This window comes from Aulostomus chinensis, chromosome 5, assembly GCF_037954235.1.
Source record: "Aulostomus chinensis isolate RoL2024-O1b breed Wild chromosome 5, RoL_Achi_v1.0, whole genome shotgun sequence".
Taxonomy (NCBI): domain Eukaryota; kingdom Metazoa; phylum Chordata; class Actinopteri; order Syngnathiformes; family Aulostomidae; genus Aulostomus; species Aulostomus chinensis.
The window spans coordinates 8888644-8915698 of record NC_141324.1 but is presented as its reverse complement, the minus strand read 5'-3'; the positions used below and the strand labels follow the sequence as shown (position 1 = coordinate 8915698).

At 47.8% G+C, this 27055-nt stretch overlaps 6 protein-coding genes and 1 pseudogene across 11 annotated transcripts; 3 read left to right on the top strand and 4 right to left on the bottom strand.

Annotated features, from left to right (window-relative positions):
* Positions 1–1610: 1610 nt before the first annotated feature.
* LOC147261084 (tubby protein homolog pseudogene) lies at positions 1611–3546 on the top strand (annotated as a pseudogene).
* A 2820-nt stretch (positions 3547–6366) lies between these two features.
* Positions 6367–11642, top strand: LOC147261083 (UDP-glucuronosyltransferase 1A1-like). 2 transcript variants are annotated; one of them, XM_086202950.1, is made up of 10 exons: positions 6367–6552; positions 7092–7565; positions 7724–7787; positions 7861–8009; positions 9016–9143; positions 9332–9425; positions 9499–9624; positions 9686–9773; positions 9836–10055; positions 10142–11642. In XM_086202950.1, exons 2-10 carry the CDS (start codon positions 7113–7115, stop codon positions 10410–10412), a joined length of 1593 nt encoding a protein of 530 aa, XP_086059076.1. In that variant the 5' UTR covers positions 6367–6552; positions 7092–7112; the 3' UTR covers positions 10413–11642. The 2 variants fall into 2 exon arrangements, with proteins under 2 accessions (XP_086059076.1, XP_086059075.1); XM_086202949.1 differs by lacking the exon at positions 6367–6552 and adding an exon at positions 6587–6724.
* On the bottom strand, positions 10529–12542 carry ndufb3 (NADH:ubiquinone oxidoreductase subunit B3). The gene is made up of 3 exons (XM_086202954.1): positions 12438–12542; positions 11056–11184; positions 10529–10762 (listed from the first exon to the last, which is right to left on the bottom strand). Exons 2-3 carry the CDS (start codon positions 11181–11183, stop codon positions 10612–10614), a joined length of 279 nt encoding a protein of 92 aa, XP_086059080.1. The 5' UTR covers position 11184; positions 12438–12542; the 3' UTR covers positions 10529–10611.
* A 129-nt stretch (positions 12543–12671) lies between these two features.
* On the bottom strand, positions 12672–16080 carry pecr (peroxisomal trans-2-enoyl-CoA reductase). Of its 3 annotated transcripts, none has more exons than XM_086202951.1 (8): positions 15922–16080; positions 15390–15523; positions 15148–15313; positions 14790–14871; positions 14576–14672; positions 14384–14494; positions 14087–14198; positions 12672–13986 (listed from the first exon to the last, which is right to left on the bottom strand). In XM_086202951.1, the coding sequence occupies exons 1-8, from the start codon at positions 16031–16033 to the stop codon at positions 13904–13906; spliced, it is 897 nt and encodes a 298-aa protein (XP_086059077.1). In that variant the 5' UTR covers positions 16034–16080; the 3' UTR covers positions 12672–13903. The 3 variants fall into 3 exon arrangements, with proteins under 3 accessions (XP_086059077.1, XP_086059078.1, XP_086059079.1); XM_086202952.1 differs by having other exon boundaries at positions 15645–16053; XM_086202953.1 differs by having other exon boundaries at positions 15390–15498; positions 15645–16053.
* Positions 16081–16775: 695 nt separating this feature from the next.
* rpl37a (ribosomal protein L37a) lies at positions 16776–18808 on the bottom strand. The gene is made up of 4 exons (XM_086202948.1): positions 18675–18808; positions 17908–18036; positions 17732–17814; positions 16776–16938 (listed from the first exon to the last, which is right to left on the bottom strand). The coding sequence occupies exons 1-4, from the start codon at positions 18753–18755 to the stop codon at positions 16875–16877; spliced, it is 357 nt and encodes a 118-aa protein (XP_086059074.1). The 5' UTR covers positions 18756–18808; the 3' UTR covers positions 16776–16874.
* Positions 17909–20691, top strand: cfap410 (cilia and flagella associated protein 410). Of its 2 annotated transcripts, none has more exons than XM_086202947.1 (8): positions 17909–18083; positions 19093–19184; positions 19278–19296; positions 19401–19447; positions 19531–19760; positions 19867–20017; positions 20105–20195; positions 20272–20691. In XM_086202947.1, the coding sequence occupies exons 2-8, from the start codon at positions 19096–19098 to the stop codon at positions 20434–20436; spliced, it is 792 nt and encodes a 263-aa protein (XP_086059073.1). In that variant the 5' UTR covers positions 17909–18083; positions 19093–19095; the 3' UTR covers positions 20437–20691. The 2 variants fall into 2 exon arrangements, with proteins under 2 accessions (XP_086059073.1, XP_086059072.1); XM_086202946.1 differs by lacking the exon at positions 17909–18083 and adding an exon at positions 18973–19006.
* Positions 20682–26586, bottom strand: orc2 (origin recognition complex, subunit 2). Of its 2 annotated transcripts, none has more exons than XM_086202944.1 (16): positions 26458–26586; positions 26114–26185; positions 25893–26033; positions 25342–25428; positions 25178–25267; positions 25051–25082; positions 24908–24965; positions 23390–23712; positions 23201–23310; positions 23000–23132; positions 22363–22459; positions 22133–22279; positions 21887–22058; positions 21742–21803; positions 21078–21196; positions 20682–20983 (listed from the first exon to the last, which is right to left on the bottom strand). In XM_086202944.1, the coding sequence occupies exons 2-16, from the start codon at positions 26181–26183 to the stop codon at positions 20903–20905; spliced, it is 1722 nt and encodes a 573-aa protein (XP_086059070.1). In that variant the 5' UTR covers positions 26184–26185; positions 26458–26586; the 3' UTR covers positions 20682–20902. The 2 variants fall into 2 exon arrangements, with proteins under 2 accessions (XP_086059070.1, XP_086059069.1); XM_086202943.1 differs by having other exon boundaries at positions 20683–20983; positions 24908–24968.
* Between the last annotated feature and the right edge of the window lie 469 nt (positions 26587–27055).

Here is a 27055-nt window from a genome sequence, read left to right as displayed (position 1 = left end):
ACTTGATCAAGGATGTGGCAGGGCTTTGAGTCGCTGGCTGGGGTGAACGCACAAGGACGAAACACACTGGCAGTGGACAAAGGGAGACAAAGACTATTTAAACACAAGGTCAGGGGACACAGGTGGAAACAATCAGGGCGGGGCATACAATCAGACTGGCACAGGAGGAAAGGCAAGTGACCTGAAATGAGAGGAGAGTCAATATTTCACAATAAGACAGGAAGTGACAAGACAAATAACCAGGCGACATGCTTTTGTCTGGACTCAGTGGGGCTGTTTGGGAGTGTTGCAGATAAAGACTGCGCACACACACACACACACACACACACGCACACACACACACACACACACACACACACACACACACACACACACACAGCCACACTCGGCAGCAGGACTTCAGAGTGGTGAGATCACAGTCGTAGTTCTGAGGGTGAACTCAGACAAAATCATGGCAGTCTGTCTTCTTGTCATCTCAGTCACTAACAGTGATGTCACCTGTCTGTCATCATCGTCGTCACATGGTATAACAGAACACCTGCACCTGACAACGGATAGAAAAGTTCTGATGGAAACAAACCACCACAACAACGACACCGACATCAAGGAACAGGAAACTAACATGAATTCTAAGGAACAGCGTTGGCGGGATGAACCGGTAAAGAACTTTCACCATTTAACGTCTCTGGCAAACACCAGATGGGTGGAAATGGTACATGTATACATGTTTATAGTACATGTATACATGTTTATAGTACATGTATACATGTTTATAGTACATGTATACACTACATGTTTATAGTACGTGTTTACTTTGGGATATTGTTGATCAAAGTTAGCGTTGTCATCTGTTCTTTTTCTATACGAGTGAACAAGTGATTGGGGCTGAGGTGGAGCTTCCTTGCTGTCATGGCTACTACCTGTGTCACAATCACCTTCTGGACCTTAAGTCTCGTTGCAGTACTATTTGGGTTGTCATCTTGTACCTCAAATAATACTATCAGTCGTAGGAAACAGGAACGATGATGCATGAGCCCATCCATCCATCCATTTTCGGGTTGCAGGGGCAGCAGCCTAACAGCAACACCAACAACAACCTTGACAGTTTTGGCGCTAATGTGAAGCTGACATGTTTTCTCTTTCAGCTACAGAGACCTGGCAATGTACAAGAGGAATGCCTGAGGAAATACCTGGAATCAGAGGGAATGCATTTGTCTCGTGCTGGATGCAACTGGACAGAGTCTCACAAAACTCTGTTGGACCAGACTTCTCAGAGCAGCGACTCCTCCCTGAGTGAGCCTGAAGATGGCTCTGACGAGGACACACTCAATCAAAGCAACATGAGGGCCTGGTTGCAAATGGAGGAAGAGGAGGAGGAGGAAGAGGATCAGGAGGAGGAGGAAGAGGAGGAGGAGGAGGAGGAAGAGGAGGAGGAGGATGAGGAACAGGAGGAGGAGGAAGAGGAGGAGGAGGAGGAACAGGAGGAGGAGGAAGAGGAAGAGGGGGAGGAGGAGGAGGAGGAAGAGGAGGAGGATCAGGAGGAGGAGGAGGAGGAGGATGAGGAACAGGAGGAGGAGGAAGAGGAGGAAGAGGAGGAGGAGGAGGAGGAGGATCAGGAGGAGGATTATCAGGAGGAGGAGGAAGACGACAGTGCAGAGTCCCTTCAGTACTCTTCAGAGAGTGAGGAAGATGAAATGTCAGCGTCTCCTCTGTCGGTGGAGGATCTGCAGGAGTTCGCCATGCGTCCTGCTCCTGAGGAAGAAGTCATCCGGTGCAGGATCACCAGGGACCAGAGCAGTTTTTACCCAGTTTACTACCTCCACATGGAGAGGGAAGACGGAGAGAATGTCTTTCTAATGGCCGCTAGAAAAAGGAAGAAGTGTAGAACTTCAAACTATGTGATTTCTACCGAACACTCCAATCTGTCAAGGAAAGCCAGCGGCTATATCGGAAAACTGAGGTCCAATTTGCTGGGTACCAAGTACGCAGTTTATGACTGTGGAGAAAACCCGGCAACAACAAAGAGGAAAGGGAGTGAAGCAGTGCGGCAGGAGCTAGCAGCTGTTAGCTATGAGAGGAGTGATCATGGGGTTTGGGGTCCCAGGAAAATGAAAGTGGTCGTCCCTGGGATCCTGGAGAATGATGCCAGAGTGAGCATTCGTCCACAGAATGAGCAGGAAACCCTCCTGATGAGGCAAGCAAACGATGACATGGATCAGCTGATCACCCTGCAGAGCAAGAGCCCCAGCTGGGATGAGCGGATTGAGTCATTCACTCTCGACTTCAACGGGCGAGTCACACGGACGTCTGAGAAGAATTTCCAGCTCGTCCACCCTCAAAATGAGGACTATGTGGTGATGCAGTGTGGGCGCGTGTCAGAGGACGTCTTCATCCTGGACTACTCCTTCCCCATGTGTGCCTTTCAGGCGTTTGCCATCGCCCTCTCCTCTTTTGATGGCAAACTGCCATTTGGTGAGCTGATTCCCTCATGGACAAGAGGCACTCAGAAGTCGATTGAGGAGGAGACAGAGGACGACACAGATTGGAGGAATGGAGGGACAGCGTCACCAAGTGCGTTGTCCCCTCTCTCCACCCCCAGGCAGGAACCCACAGGGAGTGAACGGAATTCAAGGGCATCGTCTCCTCTGTTTGTGAAAGATCTAAATGAGCTTGTGATGTGTTTCTACTTACCCCCATGGTGAGACCATCCAGTGGAGGATCACCAGGGACCAGAGCAACGGCCTCCCCGTTTATCAGCTCCACACGGACGGGGAAGACGGAGAGAAGGAGTTTCTAATGGCTGCCAGGAAAAAGATGTACAAAACACCTGCACCTGATTTCCTCTGACCCAACAAATGAGTCCAGAAAAGCCAGGAGCTGCACTGGGAAGCTGCCATCGCCCTCTCCTCTTTTGATGGCAAACTGGCCTGTGAGTAACGCAGTCGTGCCTGCAGTGGCCTTCACTCAGCCCCCCTAAGACGCCCGCGGCCAAATCCAGTCCTACATGGGCCATCTTGACTGCGCAACGGAGGCCTTTCAAGCATTCAGCAGTGGTGAAAATACACTGCAACTATGGGACCTACAAGTCTGATGGCTGACATGCAGACAAATTTCAGGGAGGGGTGTTGAATATTTCTCTCTCCCAAAGCCAAGACCAAAGAAGAGAGATGGTAGGAACATCTGGATCCTGCACAGAACCTGAGAACTCCCAGCTCACTGATCGGGGCTCCAAGCTTGAAGAAGGGGAGGGGATTTCTTATGAGTTACTTTTATTCCAATGGGAAAGTGGATTGTTATTAAAAGACAACACAACATGATTTTGAAAAGCTGTATGGATGATGAAGTGTCATATTCTGAGTTGTTTCTTGTTATGGTCTTTATTCATGTTCCCAATCCATTTGGGGCTCTTAAGAATTATAAATGCGTTAAGGGTTTGATAAAGAGGTCAACACTCTTCAAACACATCGTGCTTGTTTTTAGAATGTATTTGTTTTTATTTGATTTCAATATAAATGTTCTAATTCATCAGAAATAAAACAAACCAAACAAATGGATGATAAAAACTCAGTGACGGTGCTCGTCTTTCATAGAAAAGTGATGTTGTTGCCATGGAGCAGTGCCTCTCAATTATTTTCTGTCCCCCCCCCCCCCCCCCCCCCAGCAAGAAGAAAACAATTTGCCCCCCCCCTCTCCACCGTGACTCTAAATAATATCATTGTTCTATAAAATTGTTATTAGTACACCTCTGCATAACATTGTATCCTTGTTAACATGAAAGAAAACAAGGCAGACAAAAGAAAGAAATGTAGTTCAACTTACAACAAAGAACAACTTTGTTTTTTAGTTTGGAACAGAAAAGATTTGGAGTGCATCAATTTGCCTGACATTGAAAAAATCCTTGTTTCAACTGTCAACATTTTTGACCAACTTCTTGCACCATTTGATACTGAAAAATAAAATGAAATAAACTCAATAAAGAATCCATTCAAATTCAGTTCAGCAACATGAACTCTGGAGCGCAGTGTATAAAACACTTCAGCCTCCAAAACAAAAATGAAGAAAACAGTTTGTGCTGTTTCTTTCTTTCTTTCTTTTTTATCAAATGAGGGAGTCAGGATTAATGGCTACAGTGAGCATGTTTTGCAGCGCGCAGCTTTTCAAAGAGAGGTTTGAAGCACGATACTACTGCAGCTCTCACTCCTCCCCATGTTCCTCCACCTGTCCCTCATCACCCTCCTCTCCACCTCATACCTGCCACACCTCAGAAGTACGTGCTCTACCGACTCTTCCTCACCACAGCCCTGTGTCGTGCTTCCCCAACACCTTCAAAGTCCCGTTCAGCCCACAGTGTCCCAGCCTCAGCCTCACATTCACTACTTCCTCCCTCCTCTGCCCACCTCCACCCCTACACCCTCTAGCTTGCACACTCCTCTGAAACCTATACAGGTGCCTACCCTTCTTCTCTCTGTCCCACCTTCCCTGTCACATGCCCATCACCCTCTCCCTCACTATCACCTTCACCTCAGCCCTACTCACCCTCACGTTCATCTACACCGTCCTCTTCACCAACGCCCCCTTTGCCAACTCATCCGCCTTCTCGTTCCCCTCCACCCCCACATGTGCTGGCACCCTTCTTCTTCTTCTTCTTCTTCTTCTTCTTCTTCATGGCTCATCCACCGGTGGGGGAACTACTAGGTGCATCACCGCGTCCAACCTGACTCGAGTCTAGAAGAAGAAGTATTCGCTTAATAAGCAATTAAAGAAGAAAAAACAACTACTTAAACTTTATTTCTAGTTGTTCAGAACAGCGACACGTAAGGCACATTTTGTTGTATAAACTTGGGAGAAAGAAAAGAAAACACACATTTAAACAGGAGGACAGGAATCAAACACCACTGTTAGGGTCTCATGCTAGGAGAGCAAACGGGTCCATGAATGAAAATCCTCTGAGGGCGTCACTGTTAGAAAAAACAACGAAATAGTTCTGATCAAAGCTTCCACGCACAGGACGAGCAAAGCCCTCCCACAAGGTCACATGTTCAGCTCCGCCACCGCGGGTGGACCAAACGTGGCGTGTGTACGCCATACTCAGGACACCCTCCCTCCATCTCATCAGCTCAGCTTGCTTTTAGCGATGTGCTTTACTTTCTCTTCTAGACGTTGAATCCACACCGTAGGAGGAACACCTCCAAGTCTCCTCGACTTAATTAAAGGCAGAAAACCTCAGATAAAAGGGACCTCTGGGTGAGTGTGCACCGCTGAGGGCATGTTAAAGTGGAACTGTTCCACTTTTGCTGCTCTGATTGTATCTTTTTGAAGTTGCCAATTTTTTTTAAATTTGAAAATACATGAATTTCAATGATTTCTATGTGAAACACCTGTTGTTTCCCCACCATGACAAGTTCATACATTTAAAATGAAAAAGCTTTTATAAATGAAATAATCAGGTTATTGGCTGCACGGTGGAGCAGTGGTCCTCACTGTCGCCCCCCAGCAAGAAGGTTGAGGGTGGAGCCCCGGCTGCAGCACGGGGTCTTTCTGGGTAAGTCTCCATGTTCTCCCTGTTCCTGCTGGGTTCTCTCTGGTACTCCAGCTTCCTCCACAGTCCAAAGACATCAAGTGGGACCAGGTTAATCCAGACTCTAAATTGACCGTAGGCGTGGCTGGGAGAGCCAATGGTTGTCTGTCTCTATGTGTTGGCCCTGCCATGGCCTGGCGACCTGTCCAGGGTGAACCCCGCTTCTCACTTGTTGACGCTGGGATAGGCTCCAGCCCCCCCGCGACCCTGCATGTAGGAATAAGCGGAAGCCAATGGATGGATAATCAGGATATTCGGTTGTATTGTCATCACCCTCTGCAGCACCACGCCACAAGCTGGTGTGGCCGTGATGTGGGCTGGTAATCGGATGACAGGTGGAGTTCTCTGGTAGCAGCAGCAGCCTGCTCTGCCCCGTTAGTGAACCTGACTTACAGGAACCGTATCCTCTGCCCCCGTCTTTATGTGCTCTAATGCATATCAGCTTAAAGTCAGCCAAAGTGGGTTTGGCCCACCAAATGGAATGAATGAGAACATAAATAATCAGCCAGACTGAATAAACCTCGTCAGCCATGTGCTGGAGCCTATCCTAGCGGCAACGGGCGAGAGGCGGGGTTCACCCTGGACAGGTCGCCAGCAGATTGTGTTTCATTTCCACTCATCTTATTTTATCTGAATCTTCGATAGGTTACTTCCTCCTTATTTATCGCTGCAGTCCAGCAACTTCCTGCAAGGGATTAATAAAGGATTTCTGATTCTGATTCTGATTCTGATAATCACATTGACTGTAGTTGAAAGTTTATAGTGTTTTCTTTTGTGAGGTTAAAAAAGCCCTTTAAATATGTAGGATCCCTATTAATTAATTTTCAATATTTTAGTTGGGTGACAGCCAGGCAGGAGAGGTGCTGCAGACAGGAAGCATTACTCCGTGACAGTGGGTCTTTATGACCCACAATCCTTTACTCAGCCTGAGCTTTGCTTCACAGAGGACAGAGTTGGCAGCCCTGCACTAACTGGTAAGAAACTAACTGGTAAGAAACTAACTGGTAAGTAATGTAGAGAGGCATGTTTGATTGACATGTGTGTGGGGGGTGATGTTAGAAATCCTCCCTGTCTGTGCCTGAGAGCTCCAGCTCGTTGTGTCTGGACAAAGGCAGCAGGTTTTCCTGGATGTTGGGGTTGTAAAAGGTAAGCAAATCTAATGTGCACCTCATTTGAGCCAAACTGGGTTTTACAAACTACTAGGGTCGCATTTTGAACGTATCGGGACTTTGCTGGTGCATGTAGACATTCAGAAGGCATGTGAGCACCCTGCAGTTGAACTTTGTCCCACTGACTAACCTGCATTATCAGCTTAATCCATGCGATTTCTTGTGAGTGTGTGGGAAACGTAACACATTAACAATAGTTGTCCTCATCAAATCTTGTCTCGAGCTGTGATTGTCACACTTTGTGGACTTTGAACACGCGTAGAGAGGCCGTGACGGCAGGCATTCAAAGAGTGTTTACGCTCTCCATTTTCTCTCCAACGTCCCCCACATTCCTCTCCGTCAAGGATTTGGTGAGGCACACAACAATGTGGACAGCAGCAGTGTGTGTGCTCCTTCTGCTGAACATGGATAAGGAGGTGAGCGGTGCTGTGGATCGAGCGATCGGGCCTGCAAGTCAAACTTTCCTGGGCAAACTGCTGGTGGTGCCGATGGACGGGAGTCACTGGGTGGGTATAAAGGCCATTGCTCAAGAAATGGGTCGCCGTGGACACCAGGTCACCGTGGTGATACCAGAACTAACCCTGCGGATGGGCCCGGGGAAACACTACGATACCCTGACCTACCCAGTTCCATATGACAGGGCTTTCGTGGACGGCATTTTGTCTACACACAAAGACTTGATGCACAAGTCAGCACAATCCTTCCTGCAGAAAATATCCAAACGACTGTCTCAAGTCCAAAGCATCAGAGGCCTCATCCTCACCACCGCAGAGAGCCTTCTGTTCAACGCCACTCTCATGTCACATCTGGCGCAGCAGGTGAGTGCGTTCCGCAGGAATCCCGCCCTCTGGACTTCGCTGCGTCTGTACGATGGCTGCACTTGCTTCATTTAGAATGATATCAATATTTACCAGGCGCTTTATGCAAAGTAACACTTTTCTTCGCTCCTGTGTGAACTGTGCATCGGTGTGTGAAGAACTTCGATGCAGTCTTGACAGACCCCATGGTGCCCACAGGCGCCATCATAGCCCATAAATTAGGTGAGTTCTCCCACTCTTGAATCAGTCTGCCTGTGTTTCACACTTTCTCACTGTGTTGCTAAACCACTTCCAGGTATCCCCACTGTTAATCTACTGCGAGGAATTCCATGCTCCTTGGATTTTTGGTCTGCAAGCTGCCCCTCGCCACCTTCATACGTGCCTCGCTTCTTCACCGGATACAGAGATAAAATGAGCTTTAAGCAGAGAGTTGTCAACACCTTGGTGAGCATCTGATGATGAGCGCGCACAGATACACATTTTTATTCTATAAAGGAAAACACCAGCTCTTGCAGAAATACATTTCTTTGTCATCCTCTCAAGAGCCAGGCAAGAAGACAGATTTCCTCCTCTGTGAGTGCATCAGGGAGCTGAGACCCACAGAGCCTGGCTGACTGCTGGTTAGCTTAGCGGGTGTGGGTGGAAAGTGTGACCATATAGACAAGGTGGATCCTGAGCCTTGTCTTACAAAGTTGGCCATGAATAGTAGCAGCAGTCACTCGTCACTTTCCGGTGTGTCCACGTATGACAAGCAGTCCTCGTTCTGCTTTCAATAACAAACACTGAAGAATGAAAGCCTGTCGCCTCGACTGGTAACTCTCAGTCTTAAATTCCACGTTTAGTTGTTGAGTTTAAAAAACAGATCAAGGCAAAAAATACAACAGAAACGCCGTCGCTGTCCTCCATGCTGCTTTTCCTCCAGCAACCAAAGACCAACCCTGGTTATATGAATTCAGTCACAGACCATTTTGGAGGATATTTCATGACTTATGACTGAGCTATGCTAATACTCCCCATCCACTACAATTCATTACGCTAAGCTAACCTACTGTCTGCTGGTCTCTGTGCTCTCAGGTCTCTGAGGCAGCTCACAGGGTTTAATATCTGTGACCTCAGCAAGTGTTTTTGACACAGATAAGACATCTTCCTCAACTGAAGCAGTCATGAATGCTGAGCTATTGTCATTTTAATAAGACTTCTTCAGGCAGGGTCTGTTTTGGGACTTAAGGGGAGATATTTGAGAATCGAACGGCAGCGAGCCAGTAAATCTCCTGTATGTCAGGATTCTCTCTTGGAAATGTGATACTTCTGTGGCTATTGTGAAAGGAACATACACCAACAAATGTGCCCCAACACCAAAAGCACCATATGTACACCATCTTGAGGGCTGGTTCAGCCAATAAAGCACCAACATAAAGCACTTTTATATTTAAAATGTTGTGACCTACAGGTGGCTGCATTGGAGCCACTGCTATGCCGATTGATTTACTGGCGCTTTGACGAAATCGCCTCCGAGTTCCTGGGGAAGAAGCTTGGCGTGGCTGACTTGCTGGCAGAATCTGCAATTTGGCTGATGAGGTGACAACGTTCAGAGGTTATCTGATGACATTCATGAGAGGAATGCTCAGTGACCAAGGTTAAATCACCTTTATTCTACTGATACAAAAAGGCAGGCAGTTTTCCTGCTGTTTAGATGTGAACTCTCATGCTGCTTTATCACAATAAAAGAAGAAATATCCAGATTTAACTAAATGACATCTTAACAGGGTTGACTTCACCCTGGAGCTGCCACGCCCACTCATGCCTAACATGGTGCTTGTTGGTGGAATCAACTGCGACAAGAGAAATCCTCTGCCTGAGGTGAGATCTGAGAGCCTCCTCCTGTCTCAGGTACAGCAGATAGGAGCGCTCATCCCGCTGTGTGTGGTTGCAGGAGTTGGAGTCCTGGGTGTCAGGGGAACACGGGTTTGTGGTGTTCACCCTGGGCACCATGGTGTCAGATATGCCGGCAGAGATAACCTCCGTCTTCCTCGAGGCCTTCAGACAGATTCCACAGAAGGTAAATAAATGTATTTATTATCCATCCCCTCTAACAAATAACACTGAGCCTACTTTGACAGGTGATCTGGAGATACTCCGGGCTCCTTCCTGACAATATTCCACAAAACGTGAAGACGATGGACTGGTTGCCTCAGAATGACCTACTGGGTAAATAAATACACAAGCACGCAAACACCAAGTGATCGCATCTGACACACTTTTTATTTTAGCACATCCTGGAGCTCGGGCTTTCATCACTCACGCTGGCTCGCACGGCCTCTTTGAGGGACTGTGTCACGCTGTTCCCATGGTGATGCTGCCGCTGAATGGGGATCAGCCTGACAATGCACAGAAGTTGGTGAGCAGGGGAGCTGGAGTTGTGTTGGACATTACTTCTGTCACCACAAAAATCCTCCTCCAGCAGCTGAATGAGGTCATTCATGACCCCAGGTGAGGGCTCACGGGTCTTTTATATGCTGACATGAATCCGTAATCATCCGTCTCACCCCGGTGTTGCATCTTCACACCCCCACCAGCTACAGAGAGAACATGCTGAAGCTGTCGGCTCTTCATAAAGATCGACCAGTTGACCCGCTCGACCTTTCAGTGTTCTGGACAGAATTTGTGATGAGGAATAAGGGAGCTGAACACCTCAGACCTGCTGCCCGTGACCTCACCTGGTTCCAGTACTTCTGCCTGGATGTCATCGTGCTACTGGCTACCATCGTGCTGGTTTTTGTCACACTGACAGTGACATGCTTGCGAATGTGCCTCCAGAAAATGAGAAGGAAGTGGAAGCAAGACTAACTTGGTGGCACCCGTGCTTTACCAAAGATGCTGACAGATGGAGACCACAAACAGCGCCATCGTGGAATCATCAAGCAGCCGGATCATAACGTTTAAGGATGAGACGTGAAGCCATGTGGGGGTCAAGAGGACATTTAATTAACAGAAAATACAGAACATCATTAGAATCCATGGGGTCCAGGGATGATGGACGACAGTGTTAGTGGCCGCCCTTCTTAGGTGGGAACAGGGTGTACTCCACCGCTACAGCAACAGCAAAGGCCACAAAGCCCCACTTGACTCCTTTAAACACCACCTCAGGCAAAGTCACAGCATGAGAGAACTTGCCTGAGTATCGCCAAGCCTCGTTGCTGCAGAGAAAGAGGGGGAACGCTGTCAGGGATCCCACTGGAGGCAGAGAGCCAGCACATGCAAGGCATACAGTATACAGGGTTCCATTTATGCACAGCAGAATTACAGCCCTTCTTCATTCAGAGTTTTGTGAAAGGTCATTAAGATCAGTTCACACATGTCACATTTATCTGAAGAGGACTCACATGTGTTTGCAGCACACGTGCTTTTTCAAAAATACTGACAAATCTGACTGGCTGAACCCTGAAGGTCCGACCTCATCTAATCCTCAGCGGTTCCTGTAAATACCGACCGTGCCCATGGGTCCTTGAGGCCCCGAGCTGCCAGCCTCTGCTGTGTGAACTCCAGCGGTGTCCCCTCAATCTTCCACTGCCGCCAGTCTGGCATGGGTGTCTTGCCATGGCCGTGGTCACCTCCCATACTGACACCAGACATAAATAGAATTAGTTTCAGTTTGTGCTATTTTTTTTTAATGGGGGGGGGGGGGGGGTTAAGTCACATATACAGGAAACATTTTTCTTACCAGGCAAAATAAAACTTCATGTATAATAATGATGTCTACGAACATACAAGTGCATCTCTTCTAAGCCTCAAACAAACTTGCTCCAAGCTACATTTATATTCCAACTCATTTATTTGAATTTGATTTGTAACCACGGGAGAATCATCTAGAAAAGGTTGTAGCAATGACAGTACTGTGGAGGCATGAGTGGTGTTGAGACCACACCGGTCGCTCCAGAGTGGTCCTTCCGCAGCAGCCTCACACTGGACTGCAACGTGATCTTTTGGTGATCAATTGTCTGCATGAATTTACCCAAAGGGACTGATTTGTTAATGACGTACTAACACAGGAGACAATAAAAGCTGCTGATTGTTTTAGGCTGAGTGGACAGTCTATTATTTTTGAGGTCTGAGCTTTCAGGAAACCTTTTTCAAATGGTTCCTTTTTGCCAGCTGTGTCTATTGGATGCACTTGTGTATTACATCCCACAAGATTACTACTGTAAACAGAGACCCAAGCACGCCCCTCTCGTGGCAGATTTAACAGCCCTGATGGTGGCTGCGTTCAGGTTCGGTCACGACAATTGATGAAACTGAACCAATGATACTGACCTCTAAAAATGTTCTCTTTCTAATTTCAGTAGTCAAAATGTCTGCCAATTGAAAGGAGCAGTGAGGTGATGATAACAACAGTTTACTCACAGACATCGTTCTTTTTGAAATGCTTTGTTTCAATATGTTTAAAGAAGGTAAGAACCTTAGAAACAACCGCAGCCCCGAGTGTGACAGCTAAAACCTGCACACCACGATCCAGCTGCTCTCAGCACAACAGACACACACGACACCTGACGTGCGCCTGACGGAGTCAACGCGCCATCCTAAAACTCAGCATCAGTTATTGAGCTACTCTGAATACACGAATGCCTCCTCTCCTTCAACTCAACGAATGTACAATCAACTGCTAAGAGGATTAATCCCCAAAAATGCCGTCCGAGGTTCATAGCATCGAAGCTAACTACTATTCTCGACATGCTAGCCACTAGCCGCTAGCCAAGATGCCCTCACACATTCATGTAAATACACAGGTTTCAACCATCCACGACAGTATAGCAAAAAAGAAGTTTTTTTTTTTGTTGGTGAAACGAGAGGTTTCAACGAGAGATGATACTGTACCCGAATGATTTGTTATGACCTCTGCTACTTCGCTTGTTTACGACAGTTGGATTGATTTACGTTAAACTACGGTAGAGCGGTAGGGAAAAAACACCGAGGGACAAATTATCTCTCAGACAGAAAAAAAAGACTAATATGGCAGTTTCCACAGTGTTTAACTCGTTTCCCATCTAGTTATATTTACTGCTTTATTCTTCTTCTTCTAACAAAATGTGTTTCCAGTTGCATATTAACAATGTTTATCTTTCAAGGAACGTCCCCACATTATTTCTTTAAACATAAACTGTGACTCATTTTCTGTCCCATCTAACATTACAGTGAAGACTGGTGCCTCCTGATATTTGGAATAGCAAGCAAAATACAAAAGTATCTCTTGAAAAATAAAACATAATGTAATGTAGTACTTTTTATTTTGTCGCTGCTGATTTAGTTCCGTTCCCTTGTTTCTGTTAGTAAAGTTGCCTGTGACAAGTGTTTTGAAGAAAGAAAACTTGCATTGCATAGAAAAAAATCACATTTTGTACGAATGTACAATCAACTGCTAAGAGGATTAATCCCCAAAAATGCCGTCCGAGGTTCATAGCATCGAAGGTAACTACTATTCTCGACATGCTAGCCATTAGCCGCTAGCCAAGATGCCCTCACACATTCATGTAAATACACAGGTTTCAACCATCCACGACAGTATAGCAAAAAAGAAGTTTTTTTTTTGTTGGTGTAACGTGAGGTTTCAACGAGAGATGATACTGTACCCGAATGATTTGTTATGACCTCTGCTACTTCGCTTGTTTACGACAGTTGGATTGATTTACGTTAAACTACGGTAGAGCGGTAGGGAAAAAACACCGAGGGACAAATTATCTCTCAGACAGAAAAAAAAGACTAATATGGCAGTTTCCACAGTGTTTAACTCGTTTCCCATCTAGTTATATTTACTGCTTTATTCTTCTTCTTCTAACAAAATGTGTTTCCAGTTGCATATTAACAATGTTTATCTTTCAAGGAACGTCCCCACATTATTTCTTTAAACATAAACTGTGACTCATTTTCTGTCCCATCTAACATTACAGTGAAGACTGGTGCCTCCTGATATTTGGAATAGCAAGCAAAATACAAAAGTATCTCTTGAAAAATAAAACATAATGTAATGTAGTACTTTTTATTTTGTCGCTGCTGATTTAGTTCCGTTCCCTTGTTTCTGTTAGTAAAGTTGCCTGTGACAAGTGTTTTGAAGAAAGAAAACTTGCATTGCATAGAAAAAAAATCACATTTATTTGTAAAGTATCATTATTTCTTTCTAACATGATAAATAATTATCCAGAAAAATAATTGTCCAATGATATTAATTACATACAAGACCAGTATAAGGCATCAAGCATCTTCTATCCAGGCCACGATAGTGCTGAGTCAGCTGGTGTGTGTCCAGCTCAGTGTCCGCCGGGCATGCGATGAGTCATCTGACGATGTTAGAGTTTGCTCTGTGGGTTCAGCAGCTCCTTCACAGCGTCCAGGTTCTCCCCCTCTGGAGCTTCAGGCCACGCACTATGATCTGGACACACACACACACACACACACACTCAAAGAACACTACACACACACACGGCAAGTGCTAAAATGTGTCTGTGTGTGTGTCAGCAGCATGAACATACTGGGTATCTCCCACATGGAGTGGTAGAGACTCTGGCCTGCGTCGACCCTCAGGGTGGCCCCAGAGATGTAGGAGGCAGCAGGGGACAGCAGGAAACAAACAGCTGACGAGATCTGAACACAAACACGTATTTAAAAAAAAAAATAGAGCCACAGACAAAAAGCAAATCCACTCATCGCTTAACACCAACTTGCGACTAAGTGTTGTACTTGTAATATGTGTTTCATTTCCCACACACATCCTGCACTCTTCATCAGTTTTATAGAGTTCTTTTTATTATCGAGAAGCAGTCGAGCACCTCCTCTGGCACGCCCAGTCTCTTTGCAGGGCAAAAGCCAGCAGCCATCTTGAAAATGTTTGGTCCCAGCTCCTTATAGTTCTCCATCGCTGTCTTCGAAAAAATTGTGCCCTGCAACCCCAAAAACACACAGCTGAGTTGATGGCGATATCATGTTATCACACTCGGCTGGACAGACACGCTGGCACATACAGGAGCAACCGCGTTGACTCGGACACCTGAGACCGCCCACTCGATGGCCAGACTCTTGGTTAAATTATCCACTGCTGCCCTGGCCGCTCCGGTGTGCCTGTCAGGAGCGAAACACACACACACACACACACACACACGCGCGCAGAGTTCAACAACATGTAAAAACCATGTTTTTTTAAGTCTGCTGGACTTGGAGGGGCGAGGCACGACGTACGCCATTCCTGGGAAGCCTTTCCACATGTCAGCGATGATGTTGACGATCACGCCTCCATGCTGCTTCATCCATGCAGTGTAGACTGAAACACACAGCAACACTGTGACACTTCAGGGCTCATAATAACAGCTGCTCTGTGCGTCCATGCGAACTTCACCGGTTGCAGCAAAGATGGACGGGGCAGCTGGGGTGGGGTCAGGGTGAAGGGTACTTAAGGGATCTCTTTTGCCCTCTTGACAATGAGGGTCACATTAATAAATGGTTAATTGTGTCAGAGGCACTCTCATGTATAACGAAGCATTGGCTAAGTGTGATAAGTTTCCTTGTGGTTCAGTGTTGTCCCAGTCCAGGATCTCACCCTCCTGGCAGCAGTGGAAGGTCCCGGTCAGGTTCGTGTCGACCACAGCCTTCCAGCCTTTGGAGGACATCCGCTCTGCTGGACTGCTGAACTGACCACCGCCGTTGTTCACCAAGAAGTCTATCCGGCCGAACCGCTTCAGCACTGAGGACACGAGAGCCTTCACCTGAGGCCAAACCACACTTTAATAAACCTGAGAGGCTTGAATCCACAGCAGCTGCAGCGGCGGATGGGGTGAGTACCTCATCCTGATTGCGGATGTTGCACGGGACGGGGGTAACGCTCGCAGGGCTGGAGGGGGGGATTTTTTCTCTCATCTCCTGGGCTGCTGCCTCCAGCCTCTCCACCTTTCTGCTGGAAATGACCACACTACAACCTGAGGACAAACCCTCCATGAAAATGTGACGGTGCCTTCAGTGTTACCAGAATTAGCAGCCAAGATGGAGGCACTGATCATGTTCTCACATGAATGCCGCTGTTGGCTGCTATTCACTCACGTTTCTTTTGTAATCCTCGGGTAACGTCACAGGGTGAAATGAGTTACTGGTCAGTGCAGTCCAGAGTTGACGTCACAAACGTCACGCTACACTGTGTTCTGAAAAACGCCTTTTAAACCTTTTACGTTAATTTGATATCTCAAACATTACGCCTCCACTCTGTCTACCGGAGTGTCACAGCTCCGGATCTCATGCTCCGGCCATCTGGGTCAAAGTTCACCCATGATGAATTCATTGCCCGCTCGCTGTGCTGTAAACCCCGCCAGTCGTCACTCACCCAGCTCCAGCAGCTCCCTGGAGATCGCTTTCCCGATCCCAGTCCCTCCACCCGTTACTATCGCGACTTTGCGGTTGAAAAGTCCAGGTCTGAAAACACTGGGCGCCGCCATGTTTATTGGTGCACCGTGAGGGAGCAGAGCGCCCGCCGGCGCCCTCTGCTGGCGTGAGTATGGCAGCTGCGGTCTTCTGCGACATCGAGAGCGCCCCCCTCAGTAACGGGACGGTAAGACACCAGAGTCGCTTTCCTCACCAGCAGGAGACAGAGCTGATACGGGATTTTGTAATGAGCCACTTCGACCAAAAAGACAGAGCCTCATCTCTGCTTCACCCCGTCAGAGCAGAGCGGGACACATCGGGCTGACTTAGAGGACGAGCGCTGGGTCCTCTGGCTCTTTTCCACCAGAAACAGATTTATAGGAGCAACTGCTCAGGTGTGAGTTTATTCTTCCATGTACCTGACACATCTGTATTTGCCAGTTTTAACACCAACATTCTCCATGTAGGAATTCCACACAGAACTCGACTTAGCCCTGGTTCAGGCCTTCAAGGAAGTGTTCAGCACAGTAGAATCCCTACTGAGATTCCTGAGGTCAGGCTGACTTCAAAAAAGAAGTACTTGATTTTTTTAGGGTTGGGGGGGGGGGGTGCAGTTTTACTTCCACTAAATTGAAAATGTCCCCAAAATCCTCATCTAATTAGCAACAGTAGTGACGACACGACGGTGGAGGCCCAGTGTGTTGGAGGTCTGAGCGCCACAGCAGCGCTCGCCCATGAAGACTTGCTGAGGCTGAAGGTTTGGACTAGAAGGAATTTACAGGATGAAATGAATGTAAAAAAAACAAACAGACAGACTTCCCCTCCAGACTGATTTATTTTTGGATGTCAAGTCAAAATCCTGGTCGGTTAAATTATGAAAACAGTCCCATTTCCACCAGTGGTCATCACACTGGTTTACTGGTCCTTCAGCTCCCTCAGTCTCCTGATGGCAGACTTTACTGTGACAGCAGAAGTGGTGCTGCAAAGAAAACAAGCACTGGTCAGTACTTTCAGTTTGATGCACACAGCAACTCATCAGGTGAATGAACCGAACAAGCAGCACTACAGACGCACCGCGCCGCCCTGAGAAACGGCCAACGCTGCCCCATCACGTGGTTTTAGAGAGGTCATAGACACTCAGACATTTTCTGACTTCCACACCTCTTCTTGTGAATCGACATTCAGAAAATATCCATTTATACGTGACAAATTCATAATTTAACAACATATATTTATCCAGGATTTTAAGTTCTTTAAAATACGAATCAAAGTAAACAATTAACATGACTGTCAATCCTAAATGAACCATGTTGATGTGAGAAGCTCGTTTTGATTACTTTTCCAACATTTGAGGGATTACTAATTTTTCCCAAAACTTTTCCATGCCTGAAAGAGACATTTTTAATTTCCATGACTTTTCCAGGGTGTTGAACGTGCCCACAGCATCTCAGCCTTCAGCCGTTGTTCCCAGGGTTTGTGCTTTTATTTGCTGGATGTCACCACCTTTAGAGGGCAAATCCAGCAGGACTTCAGCCCCAGGAGTGCCATCAAAATTTGGGAAAGTTTTCAAAACACATTTGAGTACCATAACAAGCAATCAAGCTCAACCAGCCAGCAAAGCTGATGTGAGTGTTTGCTCATCATTCGAGCAGCAAACCAACAGCAGCACCAATTCATTTTCACTGCCATGTGACAGCCACACACCTGAACCTAGTCAGCTGGGTGACCAGATGTTACCAGATGAAAAGTTGAGGAGGAAAAAGGAAACCTACTTATAAGTCCAGGCTCCTCCAGCTACCGTCTTCATACAGGACCCACAGTGCCAGATCCCCACAGCCCTCCTCTTCATCTTGGTCTGAAATGAAGCACGTTCATCAAACATCTGGCCAGTCTCACCACAACACCGCTGTATCTGTGGGACTGCACTCACTGGAACAGCCAGACTCACCTTGCCGCAGAATGAGCAGGTGTATTTAGCATGCTGGGAGATTTCAATCTTCTTCACCATCTTCCTCAGCGACGCGCCATAACGTGTGCCATATTTACCAACGATCCCCACCTTCTTGGTGCGCTTGGCCTTGGGAGGAATGAGGGAAGTAACACGACCCGAAAAACAGTCAATAGGTGCTACCACGTTAAGTCAACTCCGCGGCTAACTTCACCTTCCTATTTTTCCATCATGCGTTTAAGTACAACTGGTGGTCCTCGGGTCAGACCTGCATGAACAGGGGCAGTAGTGTGGCTGCCGGACACTTGCCTGCGACCACGGTCAGCCTCAGGGCAAAGCTGAGTTCCGCTTGGATGCGGCTTGATAGCATGGGTATGGCCGAGCCAGCTACCTAGCTAGCTGCCTAGCGACGCAAAACCAGTGTAACCGAGAATTCAGATGAAGAAATTAACACACCAAACTAGCTAGCGCGAACCATTTTTAAGTTACGAGTTACTTAAAATGGTAAAATGTGGGATTTACCATTGAGCTAATTTGACTAGCTAGCCCGGGACTTGGGCTGAATATCGGACAGGCGGCAGCCATTTTTATCCAAACATGACATGAAAACATCGTTTTTTTCTATTGCCACCATCACAAAAATACACAAGTTCGACTAAAATGTCATGTCAAACAATCTATCGGAGTCCCCAGGTGTGTGGTTCTGTCATTAATGGCACAGAAACACTGGATTGACACGGATTGTGAGGGGGACACTCAATGCTCACCATGGTTTCAGTGGAGACGTCGGTCCCAAAGAGGGATTGCTTTCCGCGCAGGCGCGATTTACCCCGTTGTTTACGGTGCATTGTGGGAGTTTGGGTTTTTACTGCTGTCTAATATGGCTTAAACGACAAGTAATAAAATGGCGTTGAATCAGAACTGTGTATTTATATGTATACATATTTAGATTGTTTCCACTCTGTTACAGCGAATACATTTTTATATGAAGCCAAAATGACAAAAGAAATGTCACGTCCTGTATCTAAGGACGCCTCGGTGGTTACGCGCATGCGTCCTCGTGTGGAGGACGTCAACATCGCCGCTGCGGAGTTCAAATGTTTGTCCATTTAGCGTGTGATGCTTTCTCTGTTCTGTGTCATTATATTTTGCATTGAAGTTATCACCTTTCGACCACCTTCTTAGGTGATGCGTAGCGATATGAAGCTAACACGTAAAATGGTTCTGGCCAAGGCGAAGGCCTCCGACTTGGACAGCGTGAAGAAACTGAACTGCTGGTAAGTTATTTTCAGAATGGCAGTAAATGGAATGTCAGCAACATTCGATTCGTACTTAAGAAGGTGATAGGATTCTCTTTATTTTTTGAACAGGGGATGCAACCTGACGGATGTGAGTAGCTGGAGGATGACATTTGCTCAGCTCGCATTCTCGCTCCTCTTCACTTCCAAGTGTTATGCTCTGGTGTTTGAAGTGTCCCATCATGTTCTTTACAGATTTCTATCTTCTCTCAAATGCCCAACATTGAAGTGCTGACTCTGAGGTTGGTCCTGGCTGCCTGCTTCACCCTCGCCACACACGCCGCCCTGCCTCCCATCACTAAACCCCGTCTCTCTCTTTCTGCAGTGTCAACAACATCTCGTCTCTGTCTCCTCTCGCTGGCTGCCTGTCTCTGACTGAGCTCTACCTGAGGAGGAACACGATCGCCTCACTCTCTGAGCTCTCCCATCTGCGCCCGCTGACACGTCTCCGGGTGCTCTGGTTGGCTGAAAACCCCTGTTGTGGGACAGTCTCGAGTCAGTATCGCCTCACGGTCCTGCGCTGTCTGCCTGGCCTTCAGAAGCTGGACAACCAAGGTTAGTAGGCAGAGTAAGAACGTCTGCGGTGAGGAGGTCTCCCCCGGATGGAGCTGTAACTTCTTTAGCGCAGTCTAAGCGTGGTGTTTCCTGTGTGTGAGTACAGTGGTGACGGAGGATGAGATTGCCTTGGCTCTCACAGAGGGTGACGAGGTCATCACCCCCCCAAACACTGTCAAGACCCAACTTTCTACGAACGGACATCCAGAGGGAGAGACGGAGAACGACCCACTCAACTACAGCATGGAGGAGACCAAGTAGGCTCTGCAGTTTGAAAATGTTGCTAAAAAAAATAACCTGTCAAAATGAAAATATTAAACGCTTCTCTTGATATTTGCGTTCAGTAAAATCAGAGAAGAGTTGGGGATGAAGCCCCTTTCCAGAGACAAGTTCCCCTCACTTTCCTCTCCATCCAACAGATCTACTGAGAAAAAGGTACCCCCCCCCCCCCCCCCAGTGCTGCACAAATGGATTCTGTTCATGTCAGATAAACGCTGACGCTGTCTTTCAGAGTCACACTCTAGATGCACTGCTGCTCCTGCTGAAGGATTTGGATAAAGAGGAGCTCCACGTTGTACACACGGCCGTGCTGAACAGACTCCAAGCGTTCACACTGGACACCCAAACACTACAAGGTTCATCAGAGACGCAGAAATCAGCTGAAATCCAACACTGAAAACACGCGTGTGCGCCCTCACGCCACTTATCAATGTTTCACCCAAGCACCTTTCTTCCCGTGCCCCCTTTTCTGCTGTCACTCTCAAACAGCAACCTGGCAGGAGGCATGGAACCATCCAGATTGGGAGCACGACTGAATAAGCTTCTTTCCCTTTTTGTGTGTAAATAACAGCATGTCTATCTCTGTCATCAGCACTGACAGAAGAATATCATGGATGTTTTGCTAAATCTATTTCTGTAATTAAAGAGAAAATAGCAATGTTAGCTTTCAGTGTCTCTTTTAATTCCACAGCTGCAAGGACAGCATGTCCACATCAAAGCCCGACGAGAACGTCACCACGTAACATGAGGCAGGATTAAGGCAGAATAACAAGAATTAGACAGTAATTTGATTCATCCCAATAAGGCTGAGTTTGTGTCGTAGTCACATCTAAGTCCTGTGTCTGCTGGCTGCAAGGGAGTCTTCAGTCCTCCTCATTCTCCAGGAAGTCCATCAGTGTGCTTGCATCCACGGCAACAATCAGGCTCTCCACTCCATCTACACCCTGGACAGTTATGGAAACATGGAAGCTGTAAACACGGCAGAACGTCCAGAGTGCTGGTGCTGAGCAAGAGTTGTGGTGTGAAACAGGACTTCACCTTGCGCGTTCGAATCAGCTTGTGGTCTCTGAACTCAGTCAGCTGAGTCCTCAGTGTGAGGTCAGAGTTCACCAGGAACGCCTCCCGACAGCGCTGGTAGAAATCTTGGAAGGATAATCCTGCAGACGCCATGTAGACAGTGAGAGGAAACGTTACAACCACGCAGCAACAAGAGAGTGTTTGTAGCCAGCCTCCAAGGTAGCATCACTGGCTTCCCTGGACTAAGAGCCACCAGGATTCTGGATTATTGCTTCAAATAATCTGTGGCCAACAGGTTAATGACACCAACACATTTTGTTCATGATGATAACCTTAACATGTGATCACAACTTTGGACTTTTTATGCTCGCTTGACTTTTCATCTGTTTTCAGCGCGATGAGGTGTAGCATCTGTAACAACCTCTGTGGCCTCTCGAGCAACCCCCTAGCAACCGGCATACTTAAGACAGTGCAGTGTTAGTTTAAGTATTTCATGGCGCAGAATAAAATCTTAAAAATCTCACTCTTATCTGAACTATCAGACATTTAACAGAAAACCTCTGCTAAACTCCCTTTAGATTTGAGACGAGGGAAGCGGACGCTCAACGCTGCGAGCTTCCGTCCAGGGCTCAGGACTCCTCACGGCTCCACACAAACTGATTTCCCACTCTGGGTGTGTCTGAACCTGTGTATGAAGCGTTGTCTTTGTTTTCCAGCTGAAATTTCACCAGCAGCTTGAAGATTCCCCTGTAAAATAAAACAAACCCAAAAACGTTTGGTGATGGACGGACAGCTTAAATAACTGACCACCACTGAGGACGATGCCGTACCTTGCGTTGGACGTCAAGCTGCGCAGCACATGTGTGAGGGAGGAGAGAGCGAGGGCGCCGGTCTGCTGCACCAAGAGAGAGTTCTCGTATGAGGTTTCCTCTGCATAGTGTTGGAAGGTCACACACTCCCACCACAGCCAGTTGAACTGGCTCTGCTTGAACTGGTCCCACACTGAGAGCACACAGGACACATTCAGCTACAGGGGCAACCCAGCCAGCACAGCTACCCTCTCCCTCAGCACTGACCCAGAGGAGCATTGATGTGGTCGATAGTAGCCACCAAGTGAAGGTTAGCCAGGGATGCGAGCTGCCCCAGTGCACCCTGGGTCTTCTCTCCTCGCAGCATCGGCCCATCGATATTGTGGATCAGCAGGTATACATGGAGATCTGGGCCTGGGGGGACATGCTTTAACTGTAAGGCACACAAGACCTGCCTTCATTCGTACGAAGAAGCAGTGACATTTTCCTGCACTTACTGTCTTTAAGCGTCTGACAGATGTATTGGATCTGGTCAGAGGGGGTTCGGAAGCTTCCTTGGTGCTCCAGCACCTCACACGTCAGAGCGTTTAGAATCTGTAATACAAGCTCGTGTTCAAGGACAAGAACGTAGGCGCTGGAGGGGTTGGCCTCACTCAAGGGGCTCCATCTCACACGTGCAACAAGCTGGCGCACGGTCAAGCGCCATCGCTAGTTTCAAGCCGGTGAGAGTGACGTTTTCACACCAAGCGCCCTCACACTTGAACCAGTAAATAAGCTAACGCTCCCCCTGCCTCTGCAGGTGCTCAAGTACGCAAATGACAGGAACAAATGGAAGGTGTTGTCAGAACAGCATCAGAGCGCTGCATCCTGGCTTTGAATACAATCTTTGGTAGCTGTGGTAAAAGCAGCGTTCTAACACCAACGCTCAACGTCAGGGCGCCGCTGCCGGAACACACACGGGCTGAATCTTTGTGGTTGAGAGGTCCCAAGCAAAGGCGAGAAGCTTTCATTCATGCTTGTATATTATTGGGAATTTCAGTTTTGGCCAGTTTGAAAAGGGATTTTCTGAGTACTTCAAAGGGAATACACACAGTATGTACACTGTCACGTAGATGTGTGTGGGTTTCTACTCACTGATTTTAGAGTCATAGAGGGGAAGAATCCATTCACCACCAGATGGATTTCCTGAGACAGGCGAGACACACGGAAGTCCTCCAGCAGAGCTTTTTTGCTCCCCAAGCCGTAGAGCAGCACGCTGAATCCCAGCCTACACACCAACACACACACTCACGTCTCTGAAGGCGAAAAAACACAAGCAATGAAGACTCAACTTACTGTAGCTGCAACATCCATTTGCTGAAGTGCTGTCTGTGTTTGTCGTGGAGCTGCTGGATCTCGTTCAAGTAGCAGGAGGGTTTTCCTTCCAGAAGCCTCACCAAGGTCTCCTGCAAACCCCAAACAAAGACATTCTTCACCTCCGTACGTTACCACACACCCGTAGGAGGTCGGCTGTTGTACACTCACTCTGTCGAGTTTAGGGGTGTGTAAACGCTCCAGCGTGCGGTCTGATGTTAAGGCTTTTGAGCTGCCGTGGGCCTCGAAGTACTCGTCCACCATACTGGGCTGGACCAGGGGTTCAGAGGTGGTCTTGCTCTTCTTGGCAGGAGTCTTGTAGAGAGCTGCGGCTGAGCCTTTACTCGGCCTTCTTGGAGTCTTTTGGTTCTCCTTGTCATCTCTCTTTATTTTCTGCTCTTCCGCCACACCATTTTCCTCCTCCTCCTCCTCCTCCTCCTCCTCAGAGTCCGAGGGCGAAAGCTCACTGTCGCTGTCTGACCGGAGGCTCGGAGCTGCAAGCATTCAAACATACATTACCTACTTTCAAAGGCACAGGAAAACGAACTTCTTTCATAGGGCGACTCTTTTACTCTACTGATTAAATGTCAGCTACGGGGATTCATTAACATCTAAATTGCTCATCAATATTAACCAAACGCGGTCTCCTCGTCGATCTAAATGAACCACATATCCTCAAATTCCTGTGGCGTCTTCAGAAGCTTCTGCCTCCACTGCTCCGCCTCGGACACAGGTGTCATGAGCTGAGGTGTTGTTCTCCCCTGCATCGCATCTTTGTGACTCCGGAATGCAGAGGAGCCAGCCATGTAAATTTAGCTCGATGCTAACGGAGACTGAGGGCTAACAACTGCTCCAGTAGCAAAACAACACAAATGACCAAAAACATTTGTCTTCCAACTGTCAAGTGTTCCGTCCAGTACAATGCAGGGCCTGTGCTATGAACCAGAAGTAGACGGTTCCAAAGATAAATTCAGACTTGCCTCTGAATCGTCCGTCCTATGACGGTGGCTGCCAACAGCACCCTGGTAAGAGCAGGCTCGGTGCTCCGGCGCGAGGTCAAAGCAGATACAGCAAAGCACCGTGACTGCAGGGGTCTGGCTTGGTCAAACCAGGCTTACTGAGAAAAGCCTGAGTAAACGGAGCAAGTTGGTGCTGGTCTGATTCAAGATCCGATCAAAGCAGTTGTGGCTTACTGAGCCTGAACTTGAAACCATTTTTAGGTGAAAAAGTCAATCAGTTGTTTGTTGGAAATCTAAGAGCGTTTTCAAGGTCATCCAAGCTTCACGTCAGGTTATGGAGGTACCAGCTACATGGACCAGATCTGATCAGGCGATCCCCAGGCGTTCCCAGGCCAGCGTGGAGATCTAGTCCCTCCACCGGGTCCTTGGCCTGCCCTGCTGTCTCCTCCCAGCTGGACCCACCTCGAACACCTCCCGAGGGGGGCGGCCAGGTGACATCCTGACCAGATACTTGAACCATGTTGGATTCAGGTCTCCAGCCCATCTCACACTCGAACGCCCCCCCACCCCCCAACCCAAGATGTCAAAACTCATTCCCTGGGGGGTCAGGACTCATTCCCTACTTGAGGACATTGAGCTTCTGACTGTGGAGCTGCGTCCCTCAGTGTGAACGGTCAGTGGTTAGTAGCACGGAGAACGCGACTCTGAACATCAGCACATGTGAACTCACTCGTCATCCTCTTGCGGAGCCTGTGAGGTGTTGTAGACACAAACTGCACCTTTCTGCGCTGCTGTAAGAGACCTGGATGTTAAAATGGCAACTGTCATGAAGAGCTGGTGTGTGATGAGATAACACGTCCCTCCTGCTCTCACCCTCCGTGGGGTCCTGGCTTCACCTTGGTGGTCTGCACACAGAGACACAGTACACTTATTTATTGGAAGTGGACAAACACAGGGCAGCACCGACACACGGCGGTGGGCGAGGGCACGGTTGACTCACAGCGGCCTGCCCGGGTGGGAGTGGAGGGCTCAACGTCTGGCGCCCTGCTGAAGCTCCCGCTCTTCCCAGGCGTCCGTGCCAGCTCACTCGCTGTGGAACAAAAGCAAAGTGTGTAAGAGTGTGAGGTAAATCCTGTACCGGCGTGAAGCATGAGGGAGTCTCACCCGTCTGGGCCATGCTGTGGCCTCGCCGGTTTTTCTGAAAAGTGAAAATGGATGACCCTGCAACTTTGGACGTTCCCACCTCATCCTCTGTAAGACAGAGAGGATTCTTCTGTTACCAGTGTGTCTACAAGTACATTTACTGTAGTACTCTCAGTATCTTTGACGAGGTTAACGAAACAGTGATGCACTTCTCCATACAGCGGCTGTCATTCATATTCGTACGTCTCTCCAGGATCAGACAGCCATTGTTGTTTTTCTGCTTATTTCTTCACTCAGTCATGAACCAGAGGTAGAACACCCCCACCAACGTCCTCCGTCCTGCTGGCAACTTGAGGCGCTTTCACGTTCATCCACAAAAACAAGAGGTCTAATGTGTCAGTCTAAGAGTTGACAGTTTAAAAAGCCTGTTGACATCATTGCTGATGAAGCAAGTTTGCAGCAGGCTCACTTTAAGGAAGGTTTGTGCTGGGTTGTGCGTGGCCGTGAACGTGTTCCTGCTCCTGGACCATTCAACTTGAATGAGATGCAACAGGAGCCTCCTCCTGGCTCACCTTCGGCTCCCAGGGCCTGGACATAGTTCTGCTCATCCAGGAATGCAGCCTCGTCCCCGTCCCGGTCCTCTCTGGGCCTCCGGCCCACCGGGGTCTTGAACGTCACCATCTTCTGAACGGATCCAGTGCTGCTCTGCACACCTGTTCAACGTCAGCAGACGGTTAGCAAGGAAGAGGCCAAATACCGTGCATGAAGAACCGTGCTGGGGAGACGCTCCTACCCTGCTGCCTGTCCACGATGTGCTCCACCACGTCCCCATCCCCGACGAACTTCACCTCCAACACACTCATGACTGGGGACGCGCGCGCACACGCACGCACATACATACATACATACATACATACATACATACATACATACACACACACACACACACACACACACACACACACACACACACACACACACACACACACACACACACACACACACACACGCGCTAGTATTCATTCAGTTAGACACAACAACCTGTTCGCTGACACGGACAGAGGGAGCCACGTCATCAGCATCGCAGTGGCGTCATAAATACTTGATTACTGTAAAATGACCTCCACGTGAACCTACCTGGCCGCCTCGGTGTCGCGCGCGGAGGACATCAACACGATACAAACTCCTGACAGCGAAACCGTGCGCTGCGACAACTTCCCGCGCCATTCTGCTAAAGTTTTAAATCACGTGACAAGTGAAAGGTCAGATTGTGGCCAATCAAATCGCGTCTCTCAGCAAAAACAGCATTTCCCAAAATGCAGTTCGGCGCAGACCTCAAACCAACTTGCATTTTTCTAACAGAAGACTCACGATTGTTAATGATACTGATTGGATGTTTTGGAGTGACGTAAATGTCAACTTAAAAAAAGTAAAAATGGAGGTTAAAATAAAAACAAATCGTCGCCTTCTTAAAATAATCGCCACTCATTTTTTAAAGTTTTTCAGAAAACACAAAAAACTGGAGACCAAACATCTCAAGGAGTTGTTTTAGGCAAAAAAAAAGAGGTCAATTCAGGCAATTATTTTAAGACTGTGACAAAACGAAATGAACTTTATCAATGAATCGAAGCAAAATTGCGCGACCTTGTGTCACATTAAACAGTAAAAGTTAAGAACTGAATGAATCCTGGAGCTCTGACAGCTGAAATGCTCATCTTCTCTGTACCTGCCGCTC

What these genes read in the sequence shown, in the direction of transcription:
- LOC147261083 (XM_086202950.1), top strand. Translation starts at nt 7,113, where the DNA reads ATGTGGACAGCAGCAGTGTGTGTGCTCCTTCTGCTGAACATGGATAAG. An exon ending in TGTCACATCTGGCGCAGCAG is followed by an intron (nt 7,566 to 7,723) that starts GTGAGTGCGTTC and finishes CGGTGTGTGAAG; the next exon opens with AACTTCGATGCAGTCTTGAC. An exon ending in TCAGACAGATTCCACAGAAG is followed by an intron (nt 9,625 to 9,685) that starts GTAAATAAATGT and finishes CTACTTTGACAG; the next exon opens with GTGATCTGGAGATACTCCGG.
- ndufb3 (XM_086202954.1), bottom strand. Translation starts at nt 11,183, where the DNA reads ATGGGAGGTGACCACGGCCATGGCAAGACACCCATGCCAGACTGGCGG. An exon ending in CTCAAGGACCCATGGGCACG is followed by an intron (nt 10,763 to 11,055) that starts GTCGGTATTTAC and finishes CTTTCTCTGCAG; the next exon opens with CAACGAGGCTTGGCGATACT.
- pecr (XM_086202951.1), bottom strand. Translation starts at nt 16,033, where the DNA reads ATGGCGGCGCCCAGTGTTTTCAGACCTGGACTTTTCAACCGCAAAGTC. An exon ending in ACATCCGCAATCAGGATGAG is followed by an intron (nt 15,314 to 15,389) that starts GTACTCACCCCA and finishes GTTTGGCCTCAG; the next exon opens with GTGAAGGCTCTCGTGTCCTC. An exon ending in CTCCATGTGGGAGATACCCA is followed by an intron (nt 13,987 to 14,086) that starts GTATGTTCATGC and finishes GTGTGTGTCCAG; the next exon opens with ATCATAGTGCGTGGCCTGAA.
- rpl37a (XM_086202948.1), bottom strand. Translation starts at nt 18,755, where the DNA reads ATGCACCGTAAACAACGGGGTAAATCGCGCCTGCGCGGAAAGCAATCC. An exon ending in CCTGCTCATTCTGCGGCAAG is followed by an intron (nt 17,815 to 17,907) that starts GTGAGTCTGGCT and finishes GCTTCATTTCAG; the next exon opens with ACCAAGATGAAGAGGAGGGC. An exon ending in GGAGGAGCCTGGACTTATAA is followed by an intron (nt 16,939 to 17,731) that starts GTAGGTTTCCTT and finishes TTTTCTTTGCAG; the next exon opens with CACCACTTCTGCTGTCACAG.
- cfap410 (XM_086202947.1), top strand. Translation starts at nt 19,096, where the DNA reads ATGCGTAGCGATATGAAGCTAACACGTAAAATGGTTCTGGCCAAGGCG. An exon ending in TCAGAAGCTGGACAACCAAG is followed by an intron (nt 19,761 to 19,866) that starts GTTAGTAGGCAG and finishes GTGTGAGTACAG; the next exon opens with TGGTGACGGAGGATGAGATT. An exon ending in ACAGATCTACTGAGAAAAAG is followed by an intron (nt 20,196 to 20,271) that starts GTACCCCCCCCC and finishes GCTGTCTTTCAG; the next exon opens with AGTCACACTCTAGATGCACT.
- orc2 (XM_086202943.1), bottom strand. Translation starts at nt 26,183, where the DNA reads ATGAGTGTGTTGGAGGTGAAGTTCGTCGGGGATGGGGACGTGGTGGAG. An exon ending in CTGTCAGACGCTTAAAGACA is followed by an intron (nt 22,280 to 22,362) that starts GTAAGTGCAGGA and finishes ATGTCCCCCCAG; the next exon opens with GCCCAGATCTCCATGTATAC. An exon ending in AGCTGATTCGAACGCGCAAG is followed by an intron (nt 20,984 to 21,077) that starts GTGAAGTCCTGT and finishes ATAACTGTCCAG; the next exon opens with GGTGTAGATGGAGTGGAGAG.